The sequence below is a fragment of the Streptopelia decaocto genome, assembly GCF_964273445.1.
Source record: "Streptopelia decaocto genome assembly, chromosome: 26".
Classification (NCBI taxonomy): domain Eukaryota; kingdom Metazoa; phylum Chordata; class Aves; order Columbiformes; family Columbidae; genus Streptopelia; species Streptopelia decaocto.
In genome coordinates, this window is record NC_138681.1 from 1,127,556 (window position 1) to 1,155,275 (window position 27,720).

At 61.0% G+C, this 27,720-nt stretch overlaps 3 protein-coding genes across 4 annotated transcripts; 2 read left to right on the forward strand and 1 right to left on the reverse strand.

Moving 5' to 3' along the window:
- Positions 1-5,484: 5,484 nt before the first annotated feature.
- ADAR (adenosine deaminase RNA specific) lies at positions 5,485-15,977 on the forward strand. 2 transcript variants are annotated; one of them, XM_082073301.1, is made up of 15 exons: positions 5,485-5,549; positions 6,495-7,883; positions 8,770-8,956; positions 9,036-9,175; positions 9,523-9,664; positions 9,786-10,003; positions 10,108-10,264; positions 10,683-10,854; positions 11,350-11,443; positions 12,682-12,810; positions 13,070-13,203; positions 14,088-14,270; positions 14,899-15,011; positions 15,281-15,408; positions 15,546-15,977. In XM_082073301.1, the coding sequence occupies exons 1-15, from the start codon at positions 5,539-5,541 to the stop codon at positions 15,784-15,786; spliced, it is 3,438 nt and encodes a 1,145-aa protein (XP_081929427.1). In that variant the 5' UTR covers positions 5,485-5,538; the 3' UTR covers positions 15,787-15,977. The 2 variants fall into 2 exon arrangements, with proteins under 2 accessions (XP_081929427.1, XP_081929426.1); XM_082073300.1 differs by having other exon boundaries at positions 5,486-5,549; positions 8,770-8,965.
- Positions 15,978-16,517: 540 nt separating this feature from the next.
- CHRNB2 (cholinergic receptor nicotinic beta 2 subunit) lies at positions 16,518-20,468 on the reverse strand. Its single transcript, XM_082073106.1, has 6 exons — positions 20,286-20,468; positions 19,854-19,999; positions 19,387-19,431; positions 18,869-18,978; positions 17,797-18,757; positions 16,518-16,789 (listed from the first exon to the last, which is right to left on the reverse strand). The coding sequence occupies exons 1-6, from the start codon at positions 20,326-20,328 to the stop codon at positions 16,619-16,621; spliced, it is 1,476 nt and encodes a 491-aa protein (XP_081929232.1). The 5' UTR covers positions 20,329-20,468; the 3' UTR covers positions 16,518-16,618.
- Positions 20,469-20,999: 531 nt separating this feature from the next.
- Positions 21,000-26,576, forward strand: UBE2Q1 (ubiquitin conjugating enzyme E2 Q1). Its single transcript, XM_082073115.1, has 13 exons — positions 21,000-21,351; positions 21,905-22,009; positions 22,292-22,396; positions 22,633-22,683; positions 23,555-23,695; positions 23,980-24,064; positions 24,320-24,380; positions 24,532-24,622; positions 24,705-24,763; positions 24,951-24,999; positions 25,386-25,481; positions 25,554-25,620; positions 26,217-26,576. The coding sequence occupies exons 1-13, from the start codon at positions 21,043-21,045 to the stop codon at positions 26,246-26,248; spliced, it is 1,251 nt and encodes a 416-aa protein (XP_081929241.1). The 5' UTR covers positions 21,000-21,042; the 3' UTR covers positions 26,249-26,576.
- Positions 26,577-27,720: the final 1,144 nt, after the last annotated feature.

Consider the following 27,720-nt stretch of genomic DNA (forward strand, 5'->3'; position numbering starts at 1 on the left):
GGAGGGGTCTGGGTGACGTCTTGGCACCACAAAAACCGGCTCCCGACCCTTCCCGGAGGCCGTGACGGTGGCACTTTTGCGCTGTCACCGTGCCCGGTGGTCACACGCAGGGCTGGAGTTGTACACGAAGGTTTCCAGGGTGTATTTTAGCTCCTGAGCTTCCTTTTCAGGCTTCGGAGGCGCCGGCAGTTCCCACAGGGGATGTGTCTGCGTGGAGACGGCGGGTTCGTGTTGAACAGCGTCGTGTCCCTGTGCAGGGTTATGGGGTGGAAGACGCTGTTCCTGCTCCCCCGGGGCTGCTGGCACGGGGAGGAGGGTGCTCAGCGGGGACCGGCGTCAAACGCGACGGTAAATGGCGCTTTCCTACCTAAGTGGGTATTTCTGGGTTTCCTGCTGGGACGCAGCTGCGGTGCCGGAGCAACAGCGAGCGGCGCGGGCCAAGGAATCAAAGCCATAAAGGGGCATTTTTCAGAAGCACTGGAGATGAAATATCAGAATATGACTGTGAATATCAGCACCGGTGTGGCCGGCGGGACCAGGGCAGCGACCGTCCCTGGGCACTGGGGAGAACAAACCGCGAGTCCTCGGGCACTTTTGGGCCATCAGCTCAGGGCTCAACATGGCGCCAGAATCACCTCAGGGCTCAACATGGTGGCCCCAGAATCACCTCAGGGCTCAACATGGCGCCAGAATCACCTCAGCACTCAAAATGGCGCCAGAATCACCTCAGGGCTCAATATGGCACCAGAATCACCTCAGGGCTCAAAATGGTGACACTAAAATCACCTCAGGGCTCAACACGGTGGCCCAAGAATCACCTCAGCACACAAAATGGCGGCACCGGGGCCATTAGTGGCAGCGTTGGGTTGACGGTTGGACTCGATCTTGAGGGGCTTTCCCAACCAAAATGATTCTATGTGGCCGGGTGCTGCAAGGGATGATTTTTGAGGCTCTCAAAGTCACCACCGAACCCAACGCAGCCCCTGGTTCCAAACCCCCACAAGGGCTTGAACGGCCTTTCGAGAGTCAGGAGGCAAAAAGTGGAGATATAAACTTCGCCACAAATGAAGCTGAGCCCTTTTCCACTTCAAAAATACCTCTTTTGGGGTGAAAATGGGCGAGCCAAGGGAGGCCAAGCACAGAACCCCCTGGGGAGTCTTGGTGATGGGCACCAAAATGGATGATTCTCCTTTTCCTGCTCTCGCTGATTGGAATAAAGTTGTAGGAGGTGGTGATGGCCCCGGTTACCAAAGAGTCACCATCACCCCACACCGAGAGGACGCCGCTTGCGCCAAAGACGGCACCGACTGCTTGTTGAGCGCAACAGGTTTTGTACTAATTAAAGAGGAATCAATTAGGCTGCGAGATATTCAGCCACCTGGTGCTTCTGCCTATTTTTTCCCCTCCTCCTTCTCTTTTTCCTTAATGCTGCTGCCTCCGGGGAAGACATGAAAGAAGCCAGCAACGTTCCAGTTTCTTGCTTTCTTTTAGATTAAAAATATAATAAGAATAAAAAATGCTGGTGGTGGGGAAATCTGCGCGAGGCCGAGCAATTAAAGTGCTGTTTGTGTCCTCCCGTGCCATCCATCACCCTCCTGCCTCCCCATCCCTGTGTGGTTTGTGCTGCCTGGCAAATAAAATGATAACCCGCAGTGAATAAAGGGGAAAATAAAGCGAAGGAGGTGTAATAAGATCCCGTGGGAGGTACAGAGGAGTCCTACGTGCGCGGAAGCCCCTCGAGACCGGGCGGCGATGGTTCATTTGAGCCTCTCGGTGCTCAAACGCACATAAATCAAGAGGAGAGGGGAACAGCGGCCGCTCGCCCTGGGGTTCGCAAGTGCTGACGTTGAGGAAAATGTGGGGGTTCAACAGGGAACCCCGCGGCGATGGGGTAAAATCAGACACGGCGTGGCGGGGAGAGCTCTGCCCAGGCGCTTTTCGCCCTCGGGCTGCTGCTTTTCCCACCGCGAAATCCTCTTGGTTTGGCCGAGCGCGGGATAAAGCCCTTGGGCAGATGAATCAGATTTAATGTTAAATATGAAAGCGAACAGCAAAGGGCAAAAAGGGGAGCCCGGGCTTGGACGGCGATGTAAAGGGCACGGCGGAGAGTATTAATGCCGCGTTGAGTGACACAGAAGCTCCTTGAGTTCTGGCATTAGGGAGGATTAATTAATTTAACTGATTCACTCTCCGGGAACCGGAGCAGCGACACCCCCGTCGGCTCCAGGTCTGTCCGGGGTCCCCGTCTGCCACCCCACGGCGACGCTTTGGCCACCACCCAAGAGATGACAGCTCCATAGGGGACAAGCACCGAGGAGAAACACCGGTGGCTCAACCCCATGGCAGCGGCAGCACCACGGGGATCCCACGGACTTGCCGCGATGGCCGTAAAACCGCGACGGAGCCCGTGGTGCACCCGGGAGCTGCAGGAGGACGTTGCGCTCACGCGGCTGCCTCCTCCTGCTCATTTTCAATGATCTTTTTAATTCTCGCCGCTGCGCCGCAGCTGCCGCGGGAGTCACCGCGCCGGCTCCTTGGCAGCTGTGCCGGCACCACCTGCCTCATCCCGGCTCGGAGCCAAGCGCCGGGGCGGCGGGGGGACGCACCGGCACCCCAGAGGTGCCAGGAGAGGTGGCAGAGACCCATGAGCAACGGCCGTTGCCGCCGTACCAAACCTTTGGGAGCCCGCGTTAAAAACCCTCATGCAATTCCCCAGCGAGCTCTGCCGCTTCCTCCGCCAGGAACCCATCGGGAGGGGGCAAAATGGGTGAAAAAAAGCCATTTTCTGGCAAGCGGCGCTTTGTTGTGGCACCCAGAGCCAAGCCCCGGGCTGGGGACGCGGCGGCGTCTCCCGCGCGTTACCTGCGCCCTATGATAAGCGTTTATTGCAAGGAAATAAAGTACTTTTTCCCCTCCGAGGGGTGCTAATGGAGATTCGCCGCGCTGGGTTTATGTGGAGGAAAAGCACCGCCGGGGAGGACGTGGGAACCGTCCCGGCGCAATTCACGCTCCGCAGACGAGCCCGGAGCTTCGGCGCGACGGCCAAAACCTCATGGCGGCTTTTTTGTCGGCGGTGGGAAAGCGGCGCTGGCCCCGGGGCCGCGGCGAACAGGCACCGGCACGGCGTTAATAACGTTAATAACACCCCAGCGCTCGCAGGGCTGCTGCAATTAAAGCAATAAAACGCAGCCGGTTGGTGTGGGAGAGCAACAAAATGTCTCCTTTTGCAACGGGGCTTTTATTCCTCCGGCAGGAAGCGGCTGCCTGGGCGAAGGGATATTTCAGAGCATCTAACGAAGTGGTTTTCAAATGAAACTCTGCGGAACAATGGCCGAGGGCTGGCGTTCGAACACAAAGTCGGGCGGGGGAGCTGTGCGACAATTTATTTCCTCTCGTTTCATTTCATAAGATGAGGCTTAGTCGGGGGGGGAAGCCAAACAAAGCCAGACACCTGAGGCAGCTCTGAGGTTGAGCAGATGCTGCCATCGCGCGGGGAAGCCTTTGCGGAGCCCCAGGGGGGGTTTGGGGTGACCCCGGGGGTGCAGAAGGAGCCCCCACACCCCAGGATGCCGGTAGCGGGCGATTAAAGGATCCCGCGCCAAAACCTGAGGGGATAACGCCGGTAGCGGCGCCTAAACCGGCTCTCAGGTGGCAGCTCCTTATAACGGCACAAACAGACCCGGTTCTACACGGCCGCGATGCCTCCGGAGCTTCGTTAACGGTTCCTATGGCAACAGGTTGGGAGTCTGCCCGGTTTTCCATAAAGAAGGAGGACGGAGGATGGATTTATATCGATTTGTCACACTGAGGGTGTTGCGATGCGAGAGGATTTATCGTCCCCTAGCACCGGCTATAGGTGATTCCACTCTGCCGTGGCGGCAGCTGCAGTGAATCACGCTCGCCGAGGCCGGGTCGAAGCTTTAGAGCAATTAAAAAAATTAAAGAAAAATAGATGGAGGAGTTGTTGTTGTGTTCTGCCGGCGGTTTTCGAAGTGGCGCGATTTGGAGGGTGTTTTGCCCCCGGGGAAAGGGAGGACCCGTGCGGAGCAGCGGGAGTGTGACCGGAGGGGAAGTTCTGGAGCTAAAAAATGTGCTAAAATGGGAGTTGGGGGTCGTATGGCAAATGGGGAGCCTGTGGAGGGAGGGGGAGCCCCACAGGGGAGAGGGGGCACCAAAATCACCTCAAAACACAACATGGCGGCCCCGGGGGCACCTGAATCACCTCAGGGCTCAACATGGCGCCAAAATCACCTCAGGGCTCAACATGGCGGCCCCGGGGGTGGCGGGATCACCTCATGACAAGAAAGAGCTTGAGGGGCTGGAGTGAGATCAGAGAAGGGAACGGAGCTGGGGAAGGAGGTTCTGACTGGAAATTTGGGGTGATTTCTCCCCAAAGGGCTGTGGGTGTTGGAACAGGCTGCCCAGGGCAGTGCTGGAGTCGCCATCCCTGGGGGGGTTAAAACACACAGAGATGAGGTTCTCAGGGACACGGGTGGGTTAACGGTTGGACTCCATGATCTCGTGGGGCTTTTCCACCCAAAATGATGCTGTGTCCCCCAAGTCCCCCGAGGATCCCGGGGCAGCGCAGGGCGCATGCGCGGGAAATGCCAAGGGGGGTGCACGCGCAGTCGCGCACATGCGCGCCGCGGCTCCAGCAACCGCTGCCGTTGGCGGCGGGCGGTGCCCTGGGCTACACCGGCAGTGGCTGCTGCCTCCCAGCCGGGGGAAGGGGAGGGTTGGGCGGCCTCTGGGAGCCCAGCGAGCTGGGTTCGGGTGAGCCGGGCCCACGCTTGGCCCAGCCGCGGCGGCACAGCCACGCGTTGCCCTGCCTAAGCATGGCCGCTGCGCGTTGCCCTGAAGGAAGATGGCCGCCGCGCGGCTCGTGTGAGCTGTGCGCAGGCGGGAACGGCATTGCGTCATCACTGTGCGCCGGCCGCGGCGGCAGCGGCGGAGCGGTAAGGGGGCGCGGGGGGGCGGGGAAGTGCCCGGTTTAGGCCTCGCTTTAGGTCTTGCTGTAGGTCTCGCTTTAAGCGTCGTTTTCCCGCTCTCAACCTGGGCCCCGCCGGGTCTTCAGTAGCCCCGCGGGTGGTTCCGGGCATCCTGGGGAGCGGAGCCGCCTCCCCGGCCCGCGGGTGTCGGGCGGGATGGGGGTCGGGGGGCACTAAGCCGCGATCCGGTCTCCGGGCCTGACCCTGACCCTGTCGGGCCGGGGGGTCGGTGGGCGGCTTGTGCCCTCCCGAACGTGTAGAATCAAGGGTTTCCCCGGTGCCGGATTTCTCTGGAGTCCCGGTTATGGGGGGCTCGGTCCCCGCGGCCCCTCCCGCCCGGCGCCCTCGGGCCCGGGAATCCCGCCCGGCCCGGCCCCTGGTCCCGCGTCCCCGTGTCCCCGTGTCCCCGTGTCCCCGTGTCCCCTCCCCCTGCGCCGCAGCGGGAACCGAAACTGAGCTCGCAGCCATTTTTCCAGGCTGAGCGGCTGCTCCGTTCCCCGCTTTCTTTTCCCCTTTATTTCCTCACAAAACAAGGCGATTTCTTGTATGGATGAGGCGGACGTAAGAGCATTTTAAACTTTGTTAAACCTTCCTGCCCGCCGGGATTTTTGTCCTCCCTTTGGCTCAAAAATCGCTTTTCAGGCAAGTTCCTTGAGTAGGAGGCTGGTGAAACAAGTGGCGGTGCTGGCAGCTGGGTGCACTTGGGGGCTTTTATTGAACTTATTGAATGAAACAGAGTTTCCGTCGGTCTCGGGGTGCGTGTGGAGGTCGGGAGGTTTATACAGGTGAGACTCACATCGGAAAAACTATGAAGATCGGGGCCATAACGAGGTCAGGATCAGGTATCGGTTGCACTTTTATCCCCTGGTTTCACACCCAGCTGCTGCCGAACAACTAGAATATACCCCACACTGGGTCACTTATACTTGAAAAACATATGAAAAGCTTCGATTTGTGTCCTGTATCCATTAGGGGGTGGCACAGCTGTTTGTGCTACAGCTAAAATTCGGATGAAAGCCCCCAAACCCCCTTTCATGTCGTTACCAACCGCGCACGTATCCGATTTCTCGGCGTGCGATCGCTTTACGTCCCCCGTGGGTTGATGCTTTATCTCTACGGTCACGTAACGCCCAGGAAGCAAAGGACGTTTGGGGTTTTCAGAGTGTTTTTGGCCACGAACCTGTTGCAGCTTCGTGCTGAGATTCTTCTCTCGCTCGCTTTTCAGAAGCGTCACAAAAAGCCAAAGGGTTTAATCGCAGCGGAGGTTCGATGTGATTAAAGCTTCTCCTCGTTATTTACCCCCCTGCGGCTCCTGGCTGACTCCTCAACACACCCACTTTGCTCTTTGTGTTTCCATTCATAATTTAGACTGGGTAGAAAGCAGCGAAGGTTGAGGAGGTGACGATGCTCGAGACGCGTTGGTCGCGGGACGCTTGTTAAACAACGTCTCCAAGATTGTAAAGTTGCGTAAGTAGGTTCTGAATTGTTGTTTTTTGCCCCGTTCAGGACGGCGCGGAGCAGAGGGAGCCCTGGCGCACCGGCCGCCCCGTTCCCCCCGGCGTCCCGGCCGTGCGCTATGAGCAGAGGCGCCGGGCGCGGCAGAGGCTCGTGGCTCACCCGCCCGCGACGGCCCCGTCCCGGCGCCAACCGAGGCTTTTCGAGCCGGCCCCCGGCCCCGCGAGCCGCTCACCGCGAAACGTGTTTCCAGCAGCAGCTCCTTGCCGAGCGCGACGCGGGGGTCTGGCTGCAGGAGGAGCCACACGGCACGCAAGCTCCGGCACAGCAATGGCAACCTGGCCGCGGCGCGGCGGGGCGGAATAAGTTCTCCGGTGAGCACCCGTGGGTGGGAACTTTGCCGCGTTTTTACCATCAGGACTCGGAGAGAGACTCCGACAGCGTCAGGCTGAATTTCCAGAGGTTGTCTCTCGCTGGGCAGAACCGCGAAGAGGAAATTCTGTCGATTTTCAGGCAGCTCAGGGAGGGGGAGACGCGGACGGTTCATGATCTTGCGCGTCGGCTCAGAACTCAAAAGAAGGAGGTCAACCGCGCTCTGTATAAGCTCCTGCGGGAAGGCAAGCTGCGGAGATCCGAGGAGACGCCGCCGCTGTGGAGCATCGCGGGGAGGGAGCGCAGCCCCGCTGAGCGCAGAGACGAGAGAGCAGCGAGGGGCGACGCCAACCCCGCCATGGCCGAGACGAAGGACAAGATCTGCAGCTACTTGTTCAGCGTGGAAGAGACGACGGCGCTCAACCTCGCCAAAAACATCGGCTTTTCCAGGGCTAAGGACGTCAACGCTTTCCTCAGCGCCCTGGAGAAGCTGGGGGACGTCCACAAGCAGAACACGAACCCCCCGCGCTGGGCCCTGACGGACAGAAAGCGCGAGCGGATGCAGATGAAGCTGAAGGCCAGTGTGGTAACGCAGACGCCGAATCCGCCCGAATCGGTTCCTCCGTGTCCCCAGGTGGCCGTAGCGTCACCGGCCGCGACCACATCGCAAGATGGAAGCCTAGAGAACGGACAGCGGGTTTTGGGACAAACGGACCAGAGCGACGGCAGCGACGTGGAAGCGGCTCTGCCCGAGGACGTTAAACCCCAGTTCTCCAGTTTGCATCATTACGATAACGCCGAAAACGGCCAGTGGGCCACGGATGATATCCCGGATAACCTCAACGCCATCAACAAGCAGCCCGACGGGGCGGAATTCACTGGTAATTCCCAGTCTTCCCCCAGTTACGCCACCCAGTTTGAAACCGGCTTCCCGTCTATGCCCGTGGAAAAACTGCTGGCGTGTCAGGAGAAGAACCCGGTGAGCGGCCTCACCGAATATTCCCAGTACACGTCCCAGCATTGCGAGTTCACCATGCTGGAGCAGAGCGGGCCCTCTCACGAGCCGCGGTAAGAACCTTTCCGAGCTTTTTAGCTTAAAACCATCTGAATTATTAGCTACACCCGCTCCATTTTGTCCTGGGGGGGCCTGCTCGTTAACGTTTGCTTCATTTCAGAAGGATTAGCCTGGTTGATTACTTGTGGCGGCTTAAAATGAACAAAGAAATTACACAGAACCAAAACAAGACTAAAATTTAAGCCCTGTTTTGGCAACTAAGCTGGGACTGATCTCTTCAGCTCAGTCCTATCTGATTTCATCACTTTGCTTTCGATTTGATTGTATATGGGGGAGATTGGTGTGTCTAAGCTGCTTCTCAGCCTGGAGCTGATTTTCAGCTCTTTCTTGTTACGAGGTGATCCTGCCACCCCTCTGGCCGCCATTTTGAGCCCTGAGGTGATCTTGGGGCCCCTCATGCCACCATTTTGTGTTTTGAGGTGATTTTGTGCCCCCAGCACCACCATTTTGAGCCGTGAAGCGATCCCACCACCCCTTGGGCCACATTTTGCGCCCTGAGGTGATTCTGGCGCCACCATGTTGAGCCCTGAGGTGATTTTGGCGCCACCATGTTGAGCCCTGAGGTGATTTTGGTGCCACCATGTTGAGCCCTGAGGTGATTTTGGTGCCACTATGTTGAGCCCTGAGGTGATGGCCCCAAAACTGCCCCCAGGATTCAAGATTTGGCCTCCCCAGCGCCGAATAAAACTCATTCCTTCAGACCAAAACCCGCTCCTGTGCCACGAACAGCTCTGGAAACGCCATGAAACGGTGCCCAGACACAGAGCTGTCGATGGTGTTTTTCTCCTCTGGGTTTGCTCCCCGCTGTTCCTCCTCACTGGAGCCCCAACCGCGGCCTCACCTGTTCTAATCCCACCCTTTTGCTTTTCTCTTTCCAAGATTTAAGTTCCAGGCGGTGATCGGCGGGCGCCGCTTCCCTCCCGCCGAAGCCGGGAGCAAGAAACTGGCCAAACAGGAGGCAGCGGCCAACGCCATGAAGGTGCTGCTGAGCGAGGCGGAGAACGGGAGACATGGCGGCATTAAGTGCGAAGAGCCCTTTCCCTCCGACAGCTCCACAGCGGAACCGGTGAGTCTCGTTTTCTTCGCTCGCGAGGCCGATCAAACCACGTTTAATCTGCAAAATGGTGTTTTCCGTCTTCCCGCAGGCGGAACCGGAGGCGCCGGCTCATCTCAACCTGCCCCCCGGCAAACACCCCATCAGCGTCTTAATGGAGTACGGCCAAAAATCGGGGAGCACCGTTGAATTCGAGCTGCTCTCTCAGGAGGGGCCCCCTCACGATCCCAGGTACGTCGTTTCGTTGGCAGGTTTGGGGAAGACATGGATCTTTTATTTAATATCCTTTTCTCTTATCCCCGCATTCCTGGACGTGTCGCTGACCTGCCTGAGTGTTCTTAGCCAAGAACAAGACCCAAACTGGTGTTTTTTCTCACAGAAATATGCTGGTTTATCTCCCAGACCAGGAACAGGTTCCGGTCCTACCCGTAGTGCCCTCTGGGAATATTTCAGGCCATCCCGGTAGATCCAAATTGGAGATAAAGCAGAAGGATTGAACTTGAACGGGGAGAAGGGGATAATAAGCAGATGGAGACGCTTACCCTTAACACTTTTCATGTGCTATAATGTCCTGTCAGGTTCAGCTACTGTGTGAAAATGGGTGACCAAATTTTCCCTGCTGTGGTAGGAAACAGCAAGAAAGGAGCAAAGCAAATGGCAGCAGAAGTTGCCTTGAAGATTCTTTCCGGAGAATCTGCACCCTGTGTCTTGCCCGAACAGGTACAAAGAGCTTCTTTGGAACACCCGAGTGCTTTGGGTTGGGTTCCCCCGCTGCTTTATTTCATATTCCGCTGGATTTTACCCCAACAAGCTCACTTTCTCCGTTCTACCTCCGCTCCAGCCCGTTGCGAAGCCCCACGGCGACCAGCCCGCGTGCGGCTCCGGACCGTGGAGCGTCCCTCCCGACGAACCCAAAGCGGTGAAAGCCAAGGGCGTCAGGGAGCTCATCAAATACCTGAACGCCAACCCCGTGAGTGGGCTGCTGGAGTACGCCCGCTCCAACGGCTTCGCCGCCGAGTTCAAACTCATCGACCAGTCAGGACCCCCACATGACCCCAAGTGAGTACCTGCCGTCCCCCCGGGAGGGAATCCTCGTGCCTCCTCCTGCCTCCGAAATCCATAGATTTTCTTGCTTTCCCAGCCTCATGCCACTGTCTTCACAGGTTTGTCTACCAGGCAAAGGTCGGAGGCCGTTGGTTCCCGGCCGTAACCGCGCACAACAAGAAACAGGCCAAGCAGGAGGCGGCCGACGCGGCGCTCCGAGTCCTGATCGGGGAGACGGAGAAGATGGAGCGCATGGAAGGGATGAACGTCACCGAGGTAAATCCTCTTCCTCCAAAACTGCGGCTTCTTTCGGAGCCCGGTTTGTCCTGTGGCTCCGACGGTGGGATGGTGACTCCAGCACTGCCCTGGGCAGCCTGTTCCAACGCCCCACAGCCCTTTGGGGCAGAAATCCTCCCAAATTTCCAACTCAACCTCCCCTGGTGCCACTTGAGGCCATTTCCTCAGGTCACTCAGCCGCTCCCATCACACTTGTGCTCCAACAACGTGAACTCAAAGCGCTGAACAGCCTGCAAAAACCTCACCCGCCCCTTCACACCATAGTCCCCAAAATCGCGCTGCCTCGAGCTCCCGTTTTGCATCCCCGCCTTCCTGCCTCGCTGTGCTTCACATCAGCTGCTTCTCGAGCCACGTTGCTCCGTGTCCTGCGTTAATCCCGTTCCGTGTCCGTTCGCAGCTCCCGGTGAGCGGCAGCACCCTGCACGACCAGCTGGCCATGCTGAGCCACCAGCGCTTCAACGCGCTCACCGCTCGCATCCAGCACAGCCTGCTCGGGAGGAAGATCCTGGCCGCCATCATCATGCGCAGAGGCGACAAGGGCCTGGGAGTGGTGGTCAGCATCGGCACGGGTACGGTCGGCTCCTTCTCCTCTCCATTCCTCAATAACCCCGGCTGGGGACTGTTTTGTGCCACGGGCATCTTTGGAGAGAGCACAAAACCTTCCCGGGGCTCACACGGTGTCACGAGTGATCTGTTTGGAGAGAGGGGACAAAGCGAACGTGCCTGTGGCCGCATCACTTGTAAACTTTGCATCAGAATGTGGGTTCCTCATGTTGTAAGCACGAGATTCCCCAATTTCTCTTGACCTTCGCTCCCTACCCCGTTAACCGGCAGCTGAAAAGCGCTTAGGAAGTGACACTGCCCCGAAACCTGTGACATTTGACATCTCTGCTGTGCCTAAAGTACCGTGTGCTCTTTGTCCCTTTATTTTCCGAGCTGCTTAGATCACACTCAAGGTTTATTAGTGCTGCTGCGGCTCGGGAGCCTAAAGAAGCAAAACTCCAAGCCAGACGATGCCCTCCCTCTTCCTGCGCCTTGACTTTGCCGCTTTTTACCTGTTCCAGGTAACCGTTGCGTGAAAGGCGAAGAGCTGAGCTTGAAGGGGGAGACGGTGAACGACTGTCACGCCGAAATCATTTCTCGACGGGGTTTTATGAGGTGAGACGAGGGGAAAGCTGAAGGGGAGGGCCCTGCCGGCCCGCTCCCTGCGCTCTGATCCTCCGCCGCCGCTGTTTACCCGCGTGGTGGTAAATAGAGGGAAGTTCTCTCCGATAAGAACGGGCCGCGCCTCAGCGGTGCCTGATTTAGTACCCAGCTGGAGATTTGCCAAGAGCCTTTGGGGCCATATCTGATGGGCTTAAAATAAAGGCTCCTGTGGCGGCCGCTCGTGTCCAGGCCGAGACACCAGGGAACGTGCAGCCGGATCCCTCCGTGGCCTTTCTGGCTGTGGAAGGTCTCAGGAAAACACGCCGAATGTGTTTGCGTCGATAAGTCGTCGGTTGGAAAGAGTTTTCCCAGCTAAACCGCACGATTGTTCTTTTCTCTTTATAAACACGCGGTTTTTAAACACTAAAGGGGGGTGTTAATGTCTGAACGGCGACGGCAGCTGCTTTGTTAAAGCGTTCTCGTGCTGCTCCGCGTTCCTCAGCGCTGGAAGGTGCGGAGTGCAGGTCCCCAGCGTCCTGGGAAGCCGTCAAATCATATAATAGAATCATTTGAGTTGGAAAAGCCCCTCAAGATTGTGGAGTCCGTACATTAACCCACCCATGTCCCTGGGAACCTCATCTGTGTGTGTTTAACCCCTCCAGGGATGGCGACTCCAGCACTGCCCTGGGCAGCCTGTTCCAACACCCACAGCCCTTTGGGGAGAAATCACCCCAATTTTCCACCCTCCCCCTCCCCTGGCGCAACCTGCGGCCATTTCTTTTGTGCTTTTCACCGGTCTCAGCTGTTTGTTGTCCCAGCGGTGGCTCCTGGGCGGCTCTTCAAATCAATCCCAACGCAGGCTCTGCTTGAGGAATCTCGGCGAAGCTGCAGTTTTTCTTTAGTCCTTCACGCTATTTTGGACACCTCAGGGCTTTTTTTTCTCCCCGTCATCGTAAAGAGATCGTGGGGTTGCGCTAATAATACCGCTCGCCTCCGGCCGCCCGCGGGGCTCTTGGCTCTGTGCTGCTGACTAGAGGCGCTGGGTCAACAACCTTCAAATCTTCATGCAAGGAGGAAAGAAACCAACCCCCCCGTTCCAAGCTCCTTTTGGGCAGTTCAGCAGGTCTCCCCTCAGCTCCCGTTCTCCAGCTGAACCCCCAAACCCCCCAACCCATCCTATTTATCCCCTTCATCGGTGTGAATTCCCCACCCCGGAGCCAAGCGGCTTTTTGACGTGGTGTTGTTTTCAGGTATCTCTACAGCGAGCTGCTCAAGTATGACCCGGCCGACCCCTCCTCAACCCAACAGAGCATTTTTGAGCCGGCTGAAGGCAACAGGCTCAGAATCAAGAGCGGCATCACCTTCCACCTCTACATCAGGTTGGTGCGGGGGTGCAGAGCCGCTGTCCCGCCACGGCCGCTCCGGGCGCTGAGCCGGTGTGTTTTCCAGCACGGCGCCGGAGCCGCTGTCCCGCTGCGGCCGCTCCGGGCGCTGAGCCGGTTTGTTTTCCAGCACGGCGCCGGAGCCGCTGTCCCGCCGCGGCCGCTCCGGGCGCTGAGCCGGTTTGTTTTCCAGCACGGCGCCGGAGCCGCTGTCCCGCCGCGGCCGCTCCGGGCGCTGAGCCGGTTTGTTTTCCAGCACGGCGCCGTGCGGGGACGGGGCGCTGTTCGATAAGTCCTGCAGCGACCAGGCCGGCGCGGCCGGGCAGACCCGGCACCAGCCGCTCTTCGAGAACGCCAAGCAGGGCAAACTGCGCACCAAGGTGGAGAACGGTGAGTCCTTCCCTCCGCGGCTCCGATTCACCTCTCTCGGCCTTTCTGGAGCTTCCTCTGAGGTGGCGTTGGGGGATTTGACACATTTAGGAACCGTTTCAGGAGCCTTTAACCTCACTTTGGTTTTGAGAGCTCAAGGGTACAACTGGTGCCACAATGGGAACGTCATAATGATTTTCAGTTGTGGCGACCGGGCTGCAATTCTGGAACGTTTGGGTACCCTAAAACGTTCCTTTTCACAGCTCAATCCAGCACCGCACAGGTTCGAACCGCACATTATTCCTCACGCCCCGTAAAGGTATTTCAGACCCTTATAGTGTCGCCGTGAACCAAATGTTGCCCTAAAGAAAAAGGGAAGAGCAACAGTAACCGCAAAGCGCTGGGAAATACTGAACGTTGAAACTTGTTTTCACAAGATGTGCCGTGTTCAGATATGAAGCCTCTTGTCACCATCTGCGACCGCTTTAGAATGAACCGGTTCATTAAAATAAGTATTGAGGCCTCATATTTGTTCTGAGACTTTGTTTTATTTTCAGGGAGTACTGTTTAATTGCATTGAGGTTTAATTGCATTGAGGTTTAATTGCATTGAGGTTTAATTGCATTGAGGTCCTTCTGTTGGGCTGGCAAGAACGCGGTTGATGTTTCCTGCAAAGTTTTGATGTCCCTGACCCCGTTTCATGCCAAAAACGACTTGTTGGTCATCAGTACCGCGTTGTGCGATATTAAATATTCCCCGGAGCTGGTGACAAGCCAACTCTGGCGCTCCATGCGTAGAAAACAGCTTCTTGTGCTGGGGTTCGGGTTTATTAAATCACCAGAAAAGCTGCTGTGGTTTGGATGTATTGAATCTCCTTAGAGAACTGGTTTGATTTCCTCGCGCAGGGGAAGGCACCATCCCCGTGGAGTCGAGCGACATCGTGCCCACGTGGGACGGGATCCAGCGCGGCGAGCGGCTCCGCACCATGTCCTGCAGCGACAAGATCCTGCGCTGGAACGTGCTGGGCTTGCAGGGCGCGCTGCTCTCGCACTTCGTCGAGCCGGTTTACCTCAGCTCCGTCACGCTCGGTACGGCGCCCGCGGCGCTCCTTCCGGCCCGCTCCTCAGATCTGGGCCGCGCCACGAGTCGCCTCCCTTCCCAAAATGATGGAGAAGCTCCGTTGTGGAGCCGCGGGAGTGACCGAGCGGTTTGGAAGCGAAAAAGGGAGTGTTGTGGCTTTGCTGAATGGGTTTTTCTCTGAGGTTTCTGGTTTGTGATCTGAGAGGGTGAGACAGATTGTTTGTGTGTTGGGTGGGAAAGGCTGCGGTGTGTGAAGCTGCAGCTCATGCGTCTCGGGTGTGTGTGCAGAACCGTCGCATCGCTGGGGTTGGAAAAGAGCTTTAACATCGTGGAGTCTGAGCATTAACCCACCCGTGTCCCTGAGAACCCCATCTGTGTGTTTCAACCCCTCCAGGATGGTGACTCCAGCACTGCCCTGGGCAGCCTGTTCCAACACCCACAGCCCTTTGGGGAGAAATCACCCCAAATTTCCACCCTCACCCTCCCCTGGCGCAACTTGCGGCCGTTTCCCCCCGTCCCTCAGCCGCTCCATCACGCTGCCGATCCGCGCGATTCCGGAATTTGGGAGAAGCGCTGGGGTTCTCCATGTTTCACCCGCCGCCCGTGTGTCCTGACGCCTCCTCTTTGTGTCCCCAGGTTACCTGTACAGCCAGGGCCATTTGACCCGCGCCATCTGCTGCCGCGTGGCCAGAGACGGCGCCGCGCTGCCGGGAAACCTCCGCGCTCCGTATCGCGTCAACCACCCCGAGGTACCGGCATTTCCATCCCCTTTTCCACCTCCACCCTCGCGTTTGGCGCCTCCTCTGCACCGCCAGCCCCCGGCAGGAGCTCCCCGGCCGTTTGGGTGGGGGTGACACCCACAAATCGGCCCCTTTTGCGTCATCCCGCAGTGTCCGCTTTGGGAAACAGAATCCAAGGTCCCCCCAGCGTGTTCCCGCTCAGCGAGAACTTTGTGTTTGCTGCTCTGGGCGCTTTGGGGTGGAAAATCCTCCCTTAAAACATCTTTGTTGTCCCGCAGGTGGGACGGGTGAGCGTGTACGACTCGGCGCGGCAGACGGGCAAGACCAAGGAGTCATCGGTGAATTGGTGCCTCGCCGACGGTGCCGATGTCGAGGTCCTGGACGGCACGAAAGGGAAGATCGAGGGGTAAGACGAGCTTGTCCTGACGCTGCTTTTCTCTTGTGAAACCGCTCCCGCGGAGCTGTGGCTTCTTGGTGTTTCGCGGCTCTTTCTTCGCTCTCCTGGCTCTTGTATCCTCCATCACTCCCATTTTCCCTCCTCAGGCCAAAACTGGAGGTTTCTCGCGTCTCCAAGAGGAAAATGTTCGCCCTGTTCCGCCAATTATGCGCCAAAACCGAGCGGCGCGACCTGCAGCAGCTCTCGGTGTACTCGGAGGCCAAGGAAGCGGCGGCGCCGTACTGGGAAGCCAAGCGGCGCTTCTTCGGCGCGCTGGAGACCATGGGCTACGGCAGCTGGATCCCCAAACCCCGCGAGGAGGAGAACTTCTCGATCCTCGACGCGTGACGAGCCGCCCGCGCCTCCGGGAGCCGCTTCCCCTCCTCGCGCTGATCTCCTGCCCTCGCTCTTTTTAAAACATGCATGGAAATCATTCCCTTCTTTGTTTGAAGCCGGGCAGGCTCGGTCCCCGTTTACCGGGACGGATCCGGCGCAACATTCCGCGTTTGATCATAAATAGACAGATTTCTGGTTTCTGACGCCGGCTCCGGGCCGTGGGTGTTCATTCCTGCGCTCCCCGCTCCCCCTGGGACGCGGGGGGAGATTTAGGGGTGACAAACGGCACGTTGAACGTGGGGAAGAGCAGCCCCGCTTTTCTCTGCCCGCCCCGAGTGCCGGGATTAATTAATTTAATTAATTTCCAACCTCGCGTGCGTCGCCGCGCTCCGCGGCGCCGAGGATTAACGGTATTTATAGCAAACTCTGGTTCTCCCCGCTGCGGCCGATTCCTGCCGGCTCGCTTGATTAATTCCTATTTGGTCCCCTTTTCCTCGCCCGGCCGCGGGTCGGCGGGGCTGCCGGTGTCACCGCGGCGGGGACCGGCCCACCGGCCAAACCGTGGTGTCCTGCCCACCCCGTGGAGCCGGTTTCACTCCGGTTCCACTCCGGTTCCCTCCCTCGGCACTCGGGATTTTCCTCTTCCAGAGGAACCGGAGCCCCCGCTCACCCCGGCTCCTCTTACCCACGGCGTGGGGACACAAAATGACACCAAAACGACACCAAAACGAACCAGCCCCCTCCACTGTGAGTATTTATTAGTTGGTGGTGGCTGCACCCGGCGCTCCCCCCCTGGCGCGGTGCCGGAGCCGCGGCGCCGCGCTCCCTCGCTGTCCCCCCGGCGTTATTTGGAGGCGGGGGCGCCCTGGCCGCGGTTGAGCAGGGAGTTGCTGGCGTAGTTCTGGAAGAGCGGCTGCAGGAACATGCCGACGGTGCCGAACACGCAGACGAAGACGAAGATCCAGAGGAAGAGGCGGTCGATGACCATGGCCACGTACTTCCAGTCCTCGCTCACCTGGGGGGGATGGGGGGTCAGCGGCTGTGCTGTCACCCCCCCGGTGTCACCCCCAGTGTCACCCAGGGGAACACGGCGGCTCCGCCGAGCCCCGAATCCACTCCCGTGCCCCCCCCCGGGACTCGCTCTCCCCGCTTCTCTGCCAAAATCTGCAGCCTCACGGTGCGGCGCAGGGTCAGGGCCCCCCGGGAGCCTCCGGCTTCCCCAGCGGCTGCTTTGGGGGGGCCAGGGAAGGGCAGGGGCTGCAGGGGGACGCGGGGATGGGTTGGGGACCCCCCGGGGGTTTGTGCGCGTCCCTTCCTGTGGTGCAGCTGTGAACCGGCGAGCGCTGCCCCCCCCAGCCCTGCCTGCACCCCCCTCCTGCACCCCCAACTCTGCCTGCACCCCCAGTGCTGCCCACAGCCCATCCTGCACCCCCAACTCTGCCTGCACCCCTAACCCTTCCTGCACCCCACATCTCTGCTTGCACCCCCTAAACCTGCCTGTGCCCCCCAGCCCTACCTGCAGCCCATCCTGCACCCCATATCTCTGCCTGCACCCCCCAGCTCTGTCACAGCTTTTCCTGCACCCCCCAGCCCTGCCTGCAGCCTACATACCTGCTTGCACCCCCTAACCCTGCCTGCACCCCGTAGTCCTGCCTGCACCCCCAGTGCTGCCCACAGCCCATCCTGCACCCCACATCTCTGCCTGCACCCCCAGCTGCGTCCACAGTGCTGCCTGTACCCCCCAGCTCTGCTCACAGCTCTTCCTGCACCCCCTGACCCTGCCTGCACCCCCTGACCCTCCCTGCAGCTCTGCCTGCACCCCCCATCTCTCCCCGCACCCCATAACCCTTCCTGTACCGCCTGACCCTCCCTGCACCCCTGCCTGCACCCCATAACCCTTCCTGCACCCCATAACTCTCCCTGCACCCCCTGACCCTTCCTGCATCCCTAACCCTTCCTGCACCCCCTGACCCTTCCTGCACCCCCTGACCCTCCCTGCGCCCCCGCCACCCCCCGACTCACGCTCTGGTCGTCGTCCTCGCTGCGCATGTGGTCGGCGATGAAGCGCACGCCGTCCGCCGCCTCCTCCAGCCCGCAGCCGCAGCCGCCGCCCCCCGGCGCCCGGCCCTGCCGCTCCCGGTACCCGTTGAGCCCCTCGGCCTTGGCGGCGCCGGGGTTGGCGTAGCAGGCTCCGGCCCGCAGGAACAGGGTGGTGGCGGCGGTGGCGGCGGCGGCGGCGCGGTCCTGCGTGTGCCGGCGCTGGCGCAGGCGCTGGCGGGCGCAGTTCTGCCGCGGCTGCTTCATGAAGAGCAGCGCCGGGAGCTTGTGGAGGAAGAGCGTGCGGACCCAGGGCGGCATGGTGTGCGTGGTGGGCGAGCGGTGGTGCACGTTGAGGACGCAGACGCTGGTGACGATGGAGAAGGTCACCAGCACCATGGTGAACATGAGGTACTTGCCCACCAGCGGCACGTCCAGCGAGGTGGGCGGCACGATCTTGGAGATGAGCAGGAGGAAGACGGTGAGGGCGAGGAGGACGGAGATGCACAGGGTCATCTTCTCGCCGCAGTCGGAGGGGAGGTAGAAGACCAGGATGGCCAGGGAGGTGATGAGGATGCAGGGGATGATGAGGTTGATGGTGTAGAACAGCGGCTTGCGCCGGATGATGAAGTCGTAGGTGATGTCCACGTAGGTGGAATCCTCGGGGTTCTCGTTGCGCCGGCCCGGCAGCGCCACGATGTCCCACTCTCCGCTGGGCGTGAAGTCGTCCAGACTGGCCACGTCGCTCTTGAGCACCAGGTCGATCTCGGTGCGGTCGTAGGTCCAGGAGCGGAACTTCATGGTGCAGTTCTGCTGGTCGAAGGGGAAATGCTTCACCTCGATCTTGCAGGCGCTCTTGTAGATGGCGGGCGGCAGCCAGAAGATGCTGCCGTCGTACGAGATGACGGCGTTGGAGTAGAACGACACCTCGTACATCCCGTCGGCGCTGGGGCGAAGGGGGGAGATATCAACGCTGGCTCTTCCCCGTGCTCCCCCAAACCCTGGGGGGGGGTTCGGGCATGCAGGGCCCCCCAGAAATGAAACCAAAGCCGCCTACTTGTTGTAGAGCACGACGTCGGGCAGCCAGATGTGCTTGGAGGGCAGCCGGACCTTCTTCATGTTGTCAAAGTCCTCCGGCCTCCAGGTCAGGCGATAATCCTCCCACTCCTGGGGGGCACAGCATCAGCGCCCCCCCCGCCGTGGGCAGGGGGTCCCCAGGACGTGGGGGTCCCACCGTGGGGCTACGGGGGGCCCCAGGATATGGGGGGTCCCACCCAGGGTGTATGGAGGGGACAGGGAGGTCCCCAGGATATGGGGGGTTGCACACAAGGTGTATGGGGGTCCCACATGGGGTGTATGGGGGGCTCAAGGGGGGGGGCCCCAGGAAAGGGGGGGACATGGGGGGTCTTACACAGGGTGTATGGGGGGGACAAGGGGGCCCCCAGGAAAGGAGGGATATGGGGGGTCCTATACAGGGGGGACAGGGGGGTCCCAGGGGAGGGGGTCCCAGGGTGGGGGGTCCCTGTCGGGAGGACACGGTGTCCCCGGCACCGCGGCCGTGCCCGCAGCTCCCACCTGGGTCAGCCAGACGTTGGTGGTCATGATCTGCTCCCGCTCGTGCTGCGGGGAGACGGGACGGTTACCGGGGCTCAGTTACCGGGGGGTCACTTACCGGGGGAGTGTTGGTTACCAGGGGATGTCGGTTACCGGGGGGTCAGTGACTGGGGGGTATTGGTTACCGGGGGACGTCGGTTACCGGGGGGGTCAGTTACCGGGAGGATGTTGGTTACCGGCGAGTGTTGGCTACTGGGGGTGTCGGTTACCAGAGGGTGTTGGTTACCGGGAGTGTTGGTTACCAGATTCACTCCCCACGCTGATGAGCGTTCCCGGGGGGGTCACCACGCTGATGAGCGTCCCCGGGGTCACTCACCACACTGATGAGCGTTACCGGGGGGGTCACCACGCTGATGAGCGTTCCCGGGGTCACTCCCCACGCTGATGAGCGTTCCCGGGGGGGTCACTCCGTTCCCGGGGTCACTCACCACGCTGATGAGCTGCGCCAGGGACACCATGAGCTGCACCGTCACCAGCTCGGAGCCGTTGGTGGCCGGGCGGATCAGCTTGTTGTAGCGCGCGGGGTCCAGCAGATACTCCACCAGCCGCTCCTCCGTGTCCGTGCCCAGCCCGCCTGCCGACCGGGGATCAGCGGAACGGCCCCCCCGGGACCCCCCTGGGCACCCCCGGAACCCCGGGCAGGGCCTGGAGTCCCGGAGCTGCCGTTTCCTCCCGCCCCCCCCCCTCCCCGGTACCGCAGCGGATCGGGCAGCCGGGCCCCCCCGCCCCGCACTGCCCCGGTTTGGGGGGGGAGCACCGGGCAGGTACCGGCTGGTTCTGTGCAACAGGCGCGGGCCCGTGCGGTGCCTCCGCCGCCGGTACCGGTGCCGGTGCCCGTTCCCCCCCGCCCCGGTACTTACGTCTGAGGGCGGCGAGGAGGCAGAGGACGCGGAGCAGCGCCATGGGGGCGGCCCTGGCGCTGCCGCCGCCGCCGCCGCTGCCGGGCGCTGTCCCCGGTGCTGCCCGCGCTCTCCGCGGTGCTGGAACCGGCGGCCCCGGGCGGGAGGCGGTGCCGGGGCCGCCCCGCGCTCCCCGCTCCGTCACCGCCGCCGTCAGCGGCCCCGGGGCCGCCCCCGCCCCGCCGCGCCCGGGGACACCGGAGCGCAACGGGCGCCGGGGATGGGAGGGGGGGCGCTGCACCGGGGTCAAGTCCCCGCCACCCCCGGGAACCCCCCCGGGACCCCTCGGGACCCCCAAGATCCGGGACCCGCCCCGGGCCGCAGGGACCCCCGGACCCTCCGCCGCCGGTGGCGCCGCGTGACCCCCACGTGACCCCGACAGACCGGGGGCGGCGCGATCGGGAGAACCGAGCCCCGCCCCTCCCGCCGACCACGCCCCTTCTCCTCACGCAGCCCCGCCCCTCCAGCTGACCACGCCCCTTCTCCACACCTAGCCCCGCCCCTTTAACATTCCGGGGCGACTCCCCCGAGTACACGTCACTTCCGGCTCGGCGCTGGCTCGCCCGGTCGTGCGAGAGTCGCGGTCGGTCGAGGCCCCGCCCCTTCCGCTGGCGGCGGGAGGGGTCACTTCCGCAGAGCGGGGCCGTCCCGCCGCCATCTTGGGCCGGCTCGGGGGCTGCGGCGGCGGCGGCGGCGGAGCGGGTCCCTCCATGGGAAGATGCGGCGGGCGGGGCCGGAGGAGGCGGCGGGGTCGCAGGCGGCGGCGGGGGGAGGCGGCGGCGCCGGGCGGAGCGGGGCCGAGGCGGCGCTGGCGGCGGCCGCCCCTGTCCCGAGCGGGCGGCTCCTGAAGCGGGAGCTGCGGCTGCTCGAGTCCATTTTCCACCGGGGCCACGAGCGGTTCCGCATCGGCAGCGCCTGCCCGGACGAGATCAGCTGCGAGTTCGTGCCGGGGGCCGGGGCCCGCGCCGGCGCCTCCGCGTCCCGGGGGCCGCCCCCGGGGCCCGTCCGCATCCACTGCAACATCACGGTGAGAACCGGCCGGGGGGGGGAACGGGAGACCCCAGAGACGCCCCCACCCCCCCCCCGGGCCGGTCGGGTTGGGGAAAAGCACCGTTGGGGTCACCCGGTGTCACCGGGGTGGGGGTGGGGGGGATAGAACCGGGTACGAGCCCCGGGACGCCCCCCCGAGTTGTCACCCACCCGGGGGGGCACACGCGGGGTTGTCACCGTCCCGGTGTCCTCGCCCCCCCCCCCTCCCATACGAGACACCCCCCAATATGAGACCCTGCACCCCCGTGGTTTTATATCTCTCCCGTTTTTGGGGTGGGGGGGGGATGTAGGACCTGGGGGTTCAGCCCGGAGAACCCGCATGGAGGTTGGAGCCGGGGGGGGGTCGGGAACCGGCACCGGGAGCAGAGGAAACGGCCTCAAGATGCGCCGGGGAGGCTGAGGCTGCAAATTTGGGAGAATTTCTTTCCCCCCCAAAGCGCCGTGAACCAAAACATCCCCGGGGGGGGTCTGTGGGGGGGTCTGTGGGGCTGCTCGTTGCTCACCCCCCCGTTTGTTTCCCTTCTCTCCAGGAGGCTTACCCGGCCGTGCCCCCGATCTGGTCGGTGGAGTCGGACGACCCCAACCTGGCGGCCATCCTGGAGCGGCTGGCGGACGTCCGCAGGGGGAACACGCTGGTGAGGGGGCTCTGCCCATTTTGGGGGGGTCCGACCCCTCCCGGGGCTGCGGCGCGGTCGGGAGATCCGGGGTTATCCCACCGTTTCGCTTGGAAAAGCCCCTCGAGGTTGAATCCAACTACCACCCCACCCCACGTCCCCGGGAGCCCCATCCCCGCTCGACCCTCCCGCTCTCATTTCTGTTCCGTTTGACACCAGGGTGTAATTCCCACCCCCCCCGTGTCCGTGCGGCGTTTTAGCACCGCGGTTTAATTTCCCACTGAATTTCCCCCCCCCAAACAGCTTCTGCAGCACCTGAAGCGAATCATCTCCGACCTGTGCAAGCTCTACAACCTCCCCCAACACCCCGACGTGGAGATGCTGGACCAGCCCCTGCCGGCCGAACAGGTGGGTGACGCGCAACACCCGTTTTAAGCTCAGAAACAGGTTTTTCAGCACTTTGCTTTAGAGCTGGGGGGTTGATCTTCTCTCTGGGGTTTGTTCCCGTCCTGGGTGACGCCACCTGGCTCCGTTGGGCTCGTTCGGCCGCTCCGGTGTCGGTTTTTATAGGTTGTTTTGCCTTTGCTGTGCTTTAGCTTAGTTCTGGTTGTAATCCCGGGTTTAAGCTCGCTTTGTCCCCGCAGAGCACGCAGGAGGAGGTGTCCTCGGAGGAGGAGGACGAGGAGATGCCGGAGGTGAGCGCCGCGGCGCCAGGAAATTCGGCGACAAATTAAACCCGGGGAGATGCCGGAGGGCGCGGGGGGAGCTCGGGGGGTCCGAGAGGATAATTCACGTCTCTAGAGCTCCAAACGCGCTCAGGAGCACCGGGATTTCCCGGGAGGACGCGGTGGGACCTTGAGCAGCTCCCGCTGCAGAACCCACGGGCGCTCGGTGCTCCGGAGGAGTGGGTGGAATAATCCTGGGTCTCCATGGTGACGTTGGGCGATGCGGGTGCCCGAGCGGCGCCACGGCCGCGGTTTCGGGGGGTTTTTAGCAAAATTCAATCAAACTGAGCTTTGCCGGAGAAAATGAGGCGTAAACCGGTACCGGCACAACCTCCCGGAGCCACAAAGTCGCGATACACGAGTCCTCGCGCCTTCTACTCGCTCGGATCCATCGGCCGCGTGGGAAGAGCCGGCGGCTTAACCCGCTCAGGGATTTTCCGCCGGGATCTATTGCTCATCTGCTGGGCGAAAAACATCAAAATCCCTCCCAAAAATGTCCGGAATGGCGGCGAGGCCGAAATAACCACTTGGTTGGGGGGTTTAACCCCGGCGCTGGGGCTGCTTGGACCCAAACGCCGGCGCTTTGAGGGGAGAACGTCCCGCACCGCCGAGTTTTGGCGCGAGCGTCTCTGGTGTTGCCGACAGCCTGTGTCCGCGTGGGGTGTTTGCCGGTGAGGGTGGTGGGGATGCAGAGCCTGAAGTTCATTGTGCTGCGTGTTTGCCACCCAAATGGGGCTCGGGATGTCCCGGGGAGGGAGAATCGCCCCCAAAATCCCTCCCGGTCGCAGGGAACCTGCGGGGTTTGCGGGAGCCGTGTCTCCCACTCGCTCTGTCTCCCCAGGACACCGAGGACCTGGATCACTACGAGATGAAGGAGGAGGAGCCGGCGGACGGGAGGAAGACGGAGGACGAAGGCATCGGCAAGGAGAACTTGGCCATCCTAGAGAAAATCAAAAAGAACCAGAGGCAAGATTACTTAAATGTACGTGTCGCCGGCGGGCGGGCGGGTGGGGGCGCGGAGGGGCCGGCCCGGCCAGCGGTGCAGCGGGGGGGTCTCAATACCCCATTTCGGGGTGTCCCGAGGGGTGGCTGCATCCCCCAGATTCAGGGTTCCCCGCTGCTCTGCGCTGGGGTTTCACACCCCCGGGGTGCGATTTATTGGCGGATTTGGGGGTGGTTTAGGGAGCCCGAGCTGGGGGGGTGCCCTGGTAATGAGGCCGCGGCGCTAACGAGGCCGCGGCGCTAACGAGGCCGTTGTGCTCGCAGGGCGCGGTGTCCGGGTCTGTGCAGGCCACCGACCGGCTGATGAAGGAGCTCAGGGATATTTACCGCTCGCCAAGTTTCAAGGGGGGTGAGTATTATATTATCCATTAAATTATCGATTATTTTATCTATTCTTCTCTTATTTTGGGGTGTTCCCAAGAGCACAAGGACTCAGGGGGGAGGCAGTTGTAGGAAAACCGCTGCCCTGGGGGTGGTTTTTCTGCAGAATTGCTGCTTTTTGGGGGGGGCTGTGCCAGGCTGAGGGTGTTTGAAATTGGGGGGGGTGGCTGTGTCCCCTTTTTTTGTCCCCCCCCCGCTGACGTGTCCGCTCTCCACCTTGTAGGATACTATGCAGTGGAATTGGTGAACGACAGCCTGTACGATTGGAACGTCAAACTCCTCAAGTAGGTGGCGATGAGGCTTGGGATGGGGGATTTCGGGGTGGGGGGACCCCAAAACAGCGTCTGTGCGTCGGGAACTGATATTTCCAGACTAAACCGAGATATTCCAATGATTTGACTCGGCCGCGTCGCCGTTTGTTCCCCCCCCGCGCAGGGTTGACGAGGACAGCGCTTTGCACAACGATCTCCAGATCCTCAAAGAGAAAGAAGGGACGGATTTCATCCTCCTCAACTTCTCCTTTAAGGTGAGGCCGCCCGTGCCCCCCCCACGATGCGCCAGGTCCTCCCGCCCGGTCCCAACGGCGTCGCCCCCCCCTCTCCCCGCAGGACAACTTCCCCTTCGACCCGCCCTTCGTCAGGGTTGTGTCCCCGGTGCTCTCGGGGGGGTAAGTCACCGTTTCTGTGCCCCCGTGTGCGCTTTTCGCTACAGTTTTCTCCCTGATACAAGATCCCCCACGCCGGGGGGGGTGGATTTTTAATTTCCTGTCTATTTTTCCATCTGAGAAGCCGGAGCGGCGCGTGGGGGGGTCGTGTCTGTCCCTCCCGTAACGTTACACCCCGTTCCTTCCCCAGGTACGTCCTGGGCGGCGGAGCCATCTGCATGGAGCTGCTCACCAAACAGGTGGGTCGTGGCGCCGTTTGTGGAACTAGAGGATTATTTGGGTTGGAAAAGAGCTTTAAGGTCCTCGAGTCCACGTGTTACCCCCCACCCCGTGTCGCTGAGACCCTCATGTCTGTGTATCCAACCCCCCCAGGGATGGCAACTCCAGCACTGCCCTGGGCAGCCTGTTCCAACACCCACAGCCCTTTGGGGAGAAATCACCCCAAATTTCCACCCTCAACCTCCCGTGGCGCAACTTGCGGCCGTTTCTTTATGTCCCCGTCTCCCCTCAGCTCTTTTTCCTCCAGGCTGAACCTCCCGTGTCCCTCAGCCCATCACATTTGTGCCCCAAACCGTTTTGGGGGGTTTCTCACTGCATTTCTCACCGCATTTCGCTCCGTCTGCAGGGCTGGAGCAGCGCCTACTCCGTCGAGTCGGTGATCATGCAGATCAGCGCCACGTTGGTCAAGGGGAAAGCGCGAGTCCAGTTTGGAGCCAACAAGGTAGGGCTGGTAAAGCGCGGGGGGCGTTTGGAGCGGGGCCGCCCGCCTGACGCCGGCCCTGCCTTCCCGCAGAACCAGTACAGCCTGACCCGAGCGCAACAGTCCTACAAATCCCTGGTGCAGATCCACGAGAAGAACGGTGAGCGCCGACAGAAGGGACCTGCGGAGTCCCGCCTTAGTCCGGGCTCAGCTAGGCCGGACATCCAGCCTAGCGCTTGGGTTTTATCTGCCGCAAAGCGCAGAGAGGAGCGCGGCAGCTGATGTTTGGGGCAGCCCCTCTGTCCTTCCTCAACGCTTTGGGTCTAATTAGACACGTATAATTACACATGTCGTTATCAGCCGCTGTTTGGGGCAGCCGCTCTGTTCCTCCTCAATGTTTTGGGTCTAATTAGACACGTCTAATTACACACGTTGTTATCCGGGTGGTGTCGGGAAAGAAAAGGGATAGGAAGCGTCCCGGTGATTTGGGGGACGGGGGATTCGGTGCGTTGGCTCCCAATGAGCAAGTGATGGGAAATGGCCTCAAGTTGCACCAGGAGAGGTTGAGGGTTGAAATTTGGGGTGATTTCTCCCCAAAGGGCTGTGGGCGTTGGAACAGGCTGCCCAGGGCAGCGCTGGAGTCGCCATCCCGGAGGGGTTGAAACACACAGATGAGGTTCTCAGGGTGGGTAACGCTTGGGCTCGATGACTTTAAAGCTCTTTCCACCCCAACTCACCGCTCCCTCCCACCCGCAGGCTGGTACACGCCGCCCAAGGAGGACGGTTGAGCCCGCGCCGCCCGCATCTCCCGCCTCCTCCAGCACCTCGATGGACAACAGCGGCCGTTAACAAATAAACTCTGAATCAACCCGTTAGCGGCGGGCGGCCCGACCCGCACCGCGCCGGCCCCTCGCCCGCAGGCTTCTCGTCACACACCGAGCTCCCGGCCCCGGCGCCGCGGGCGCTTTCCGCTCGCCCGCCGGAGCGTCCTCCTCCGCTACGGATTTAATTTATTTTCTTATTTCATGTACACTGCTTTTTTTTGTTACAGTGTATGATGGATGTGTATGGAAAATGTATCTTTGGAGAAAAATAATTACAGTTTGTTAATTTGAAGACGCTGGTCTGAGTGATTTTTTTGTGGCCGCCCTTTTATTTTTGATTTATTTTGTATAGAAGGACACGGGGCTCCCACCAACTTCTCCCCATCGAGTTTTTCCCCCCATTAACCGCTTGGTTATGCAGAAAACAGCAGGGATTTCAGGTTAGTGGCGGGAGGAAGGAGGCATCGCCGCTCCTGTGTAGCTTCATCCTCCTCGAGCCGGGGTGTCGGAGCCCCCGGTGTCCTCGGCTGGAGGGCAGAGCTGAGTCATGAGCGTCACCCGCCCCTCGCTATTAATCCCCCGTCTTTGAATAAAAGTTATTAGAAAATCAAAGGGCCTCAGAAGTTCATTATCTCCTCGCGGTTCGTTATCTCCTTGCGCTCCGTTATCTCCTCCGGCAGCTGTTCATTGGCAATAAGCGATGAGGGGGGATTTACTGGCGTTGCTGGAGCCGTTTTTGGGGCTTTTGCTGAAGGACACGAGGTTTGCGGGGCCGAGAAGCTGCATCCTGTCCCCTGGGCTGCTGGGAGGGGAGGGAGGATCCCACCAGTTCATCCAATATCCCACCAGTTGGGCCAAGATCCCATGGCCACCTCAACCAACACCCCACCAGTTCATCCAACACCCCATCAGTTCATCCAATATCCCACTAATTCATTCAGCACCCCACTAATTCATCCAACACCCCACCAGTTCACCCAACACCCCACCAGCTTGCCCCACGTCCCACCACCCGTTCTGGGGGGTCCCGGTGCTGGGGCCGCCCATCCCTGCCCAGGCGGGGTCTGTTCTCCCAGTGCCCCCCCAGCTGTGGGACCTGCCCTGGACCCACCTGCTTTTAGGGGACATCATGTCCCCTGCAACAAACCCACTCCCAAACCCTTTCTGGTGCAAACGGGCCGGTAAAGCCCCCCCTCCCCGCTGCGGCCAAATTGCCGGGTTCTCCGGTGAGGATTTGGTGCAACCAGCAGAAATGGGGGAGACCAAGAGAACCACCTGTCAGGGTGTGTGGGGGGATCAGTGCATGGGGTCTGTGCATTTTGGGGGGGTCTGTGCATGGGGAGGTCGGGTCTGTCCAGGTTCCATACATGGCGGGGGGGCAGAACGGGGCTCCCGGGGCTGCCGGTGCCCGCCCGGCCGGGGCCGCTGCGTCCCCC

What these genes read in the sequence shown, in the direction of transcription:
- ADAR (XM_082073300.1), top strand. An exon ending in AAGGGATGAACGTCACCGAG is followed by an intron (nt 10,265 to 10,682) that starts GTAAATCCTCTT and finishes GTCCGTTCGCAG; the next exon opens with CTCCCGGTGAGCGGCAGCAC. An exon ending in CCTCAGCTCCGTCACGCTCG is followed by an intron (nt 14,271 to 14,898) that starts GTACGGCGCCCG and finishes TTGTGTCCCCAG; the next exon opens with GTTACCTGTACAGCCAGGGC.
- CHRNB2 (XM_082073106.1), bottom strand. Translation starts at nt 20,328, where the DNA reads ATGGCGCTGCTCCGCGTCCTCTGCCTCCTCGCCGCCCTCAGAC. An exon ending in CCTCCTCGCCGCCCTCAGAC is followed by an intron (nt 20,000 to 20,285) that starts GTAAGTACCGGG and finishes CCCGGTCGGCAG; the next exon opens with GCGGGCTGGGCACGGACACG. An exon ending in CCAACGTCTGGCTGACCCAG is followed by an intron (nt 18,979 to 19,386) that starts GTGGGAGCTGCG and finishes TGTGCCCCCCAG; the next exon opens with GAGTGGGAGGATTATCGCCT.
- UBE2Q1 (XM_082073115.1), top strand. Translation starts at nt 21,043, where the DNA reads ATGCGGCGGGCGGGGCCGGAGGAGGCGGCGGGGTCGCAGGCGGCGGCG. An exon ending in TCCGCAGGGGGAACACGCTG is followed by an intron (nt 22,010 to 22,291) that starts GTGAGGGGGCTC and finishes CCCCCCAAACAG; the next exon opens with CTTCTGCAGCACCTGAAGCG. An exon ending in TCCAGTTTGGAGCCAACAAG is followed by an intron (nt 25,482 to 25,553) that starts GTAGGGCTGGTA and finishes GCCTTCCCGCAG; the next exon opens with AACCAGTACAGCCTGACCCG.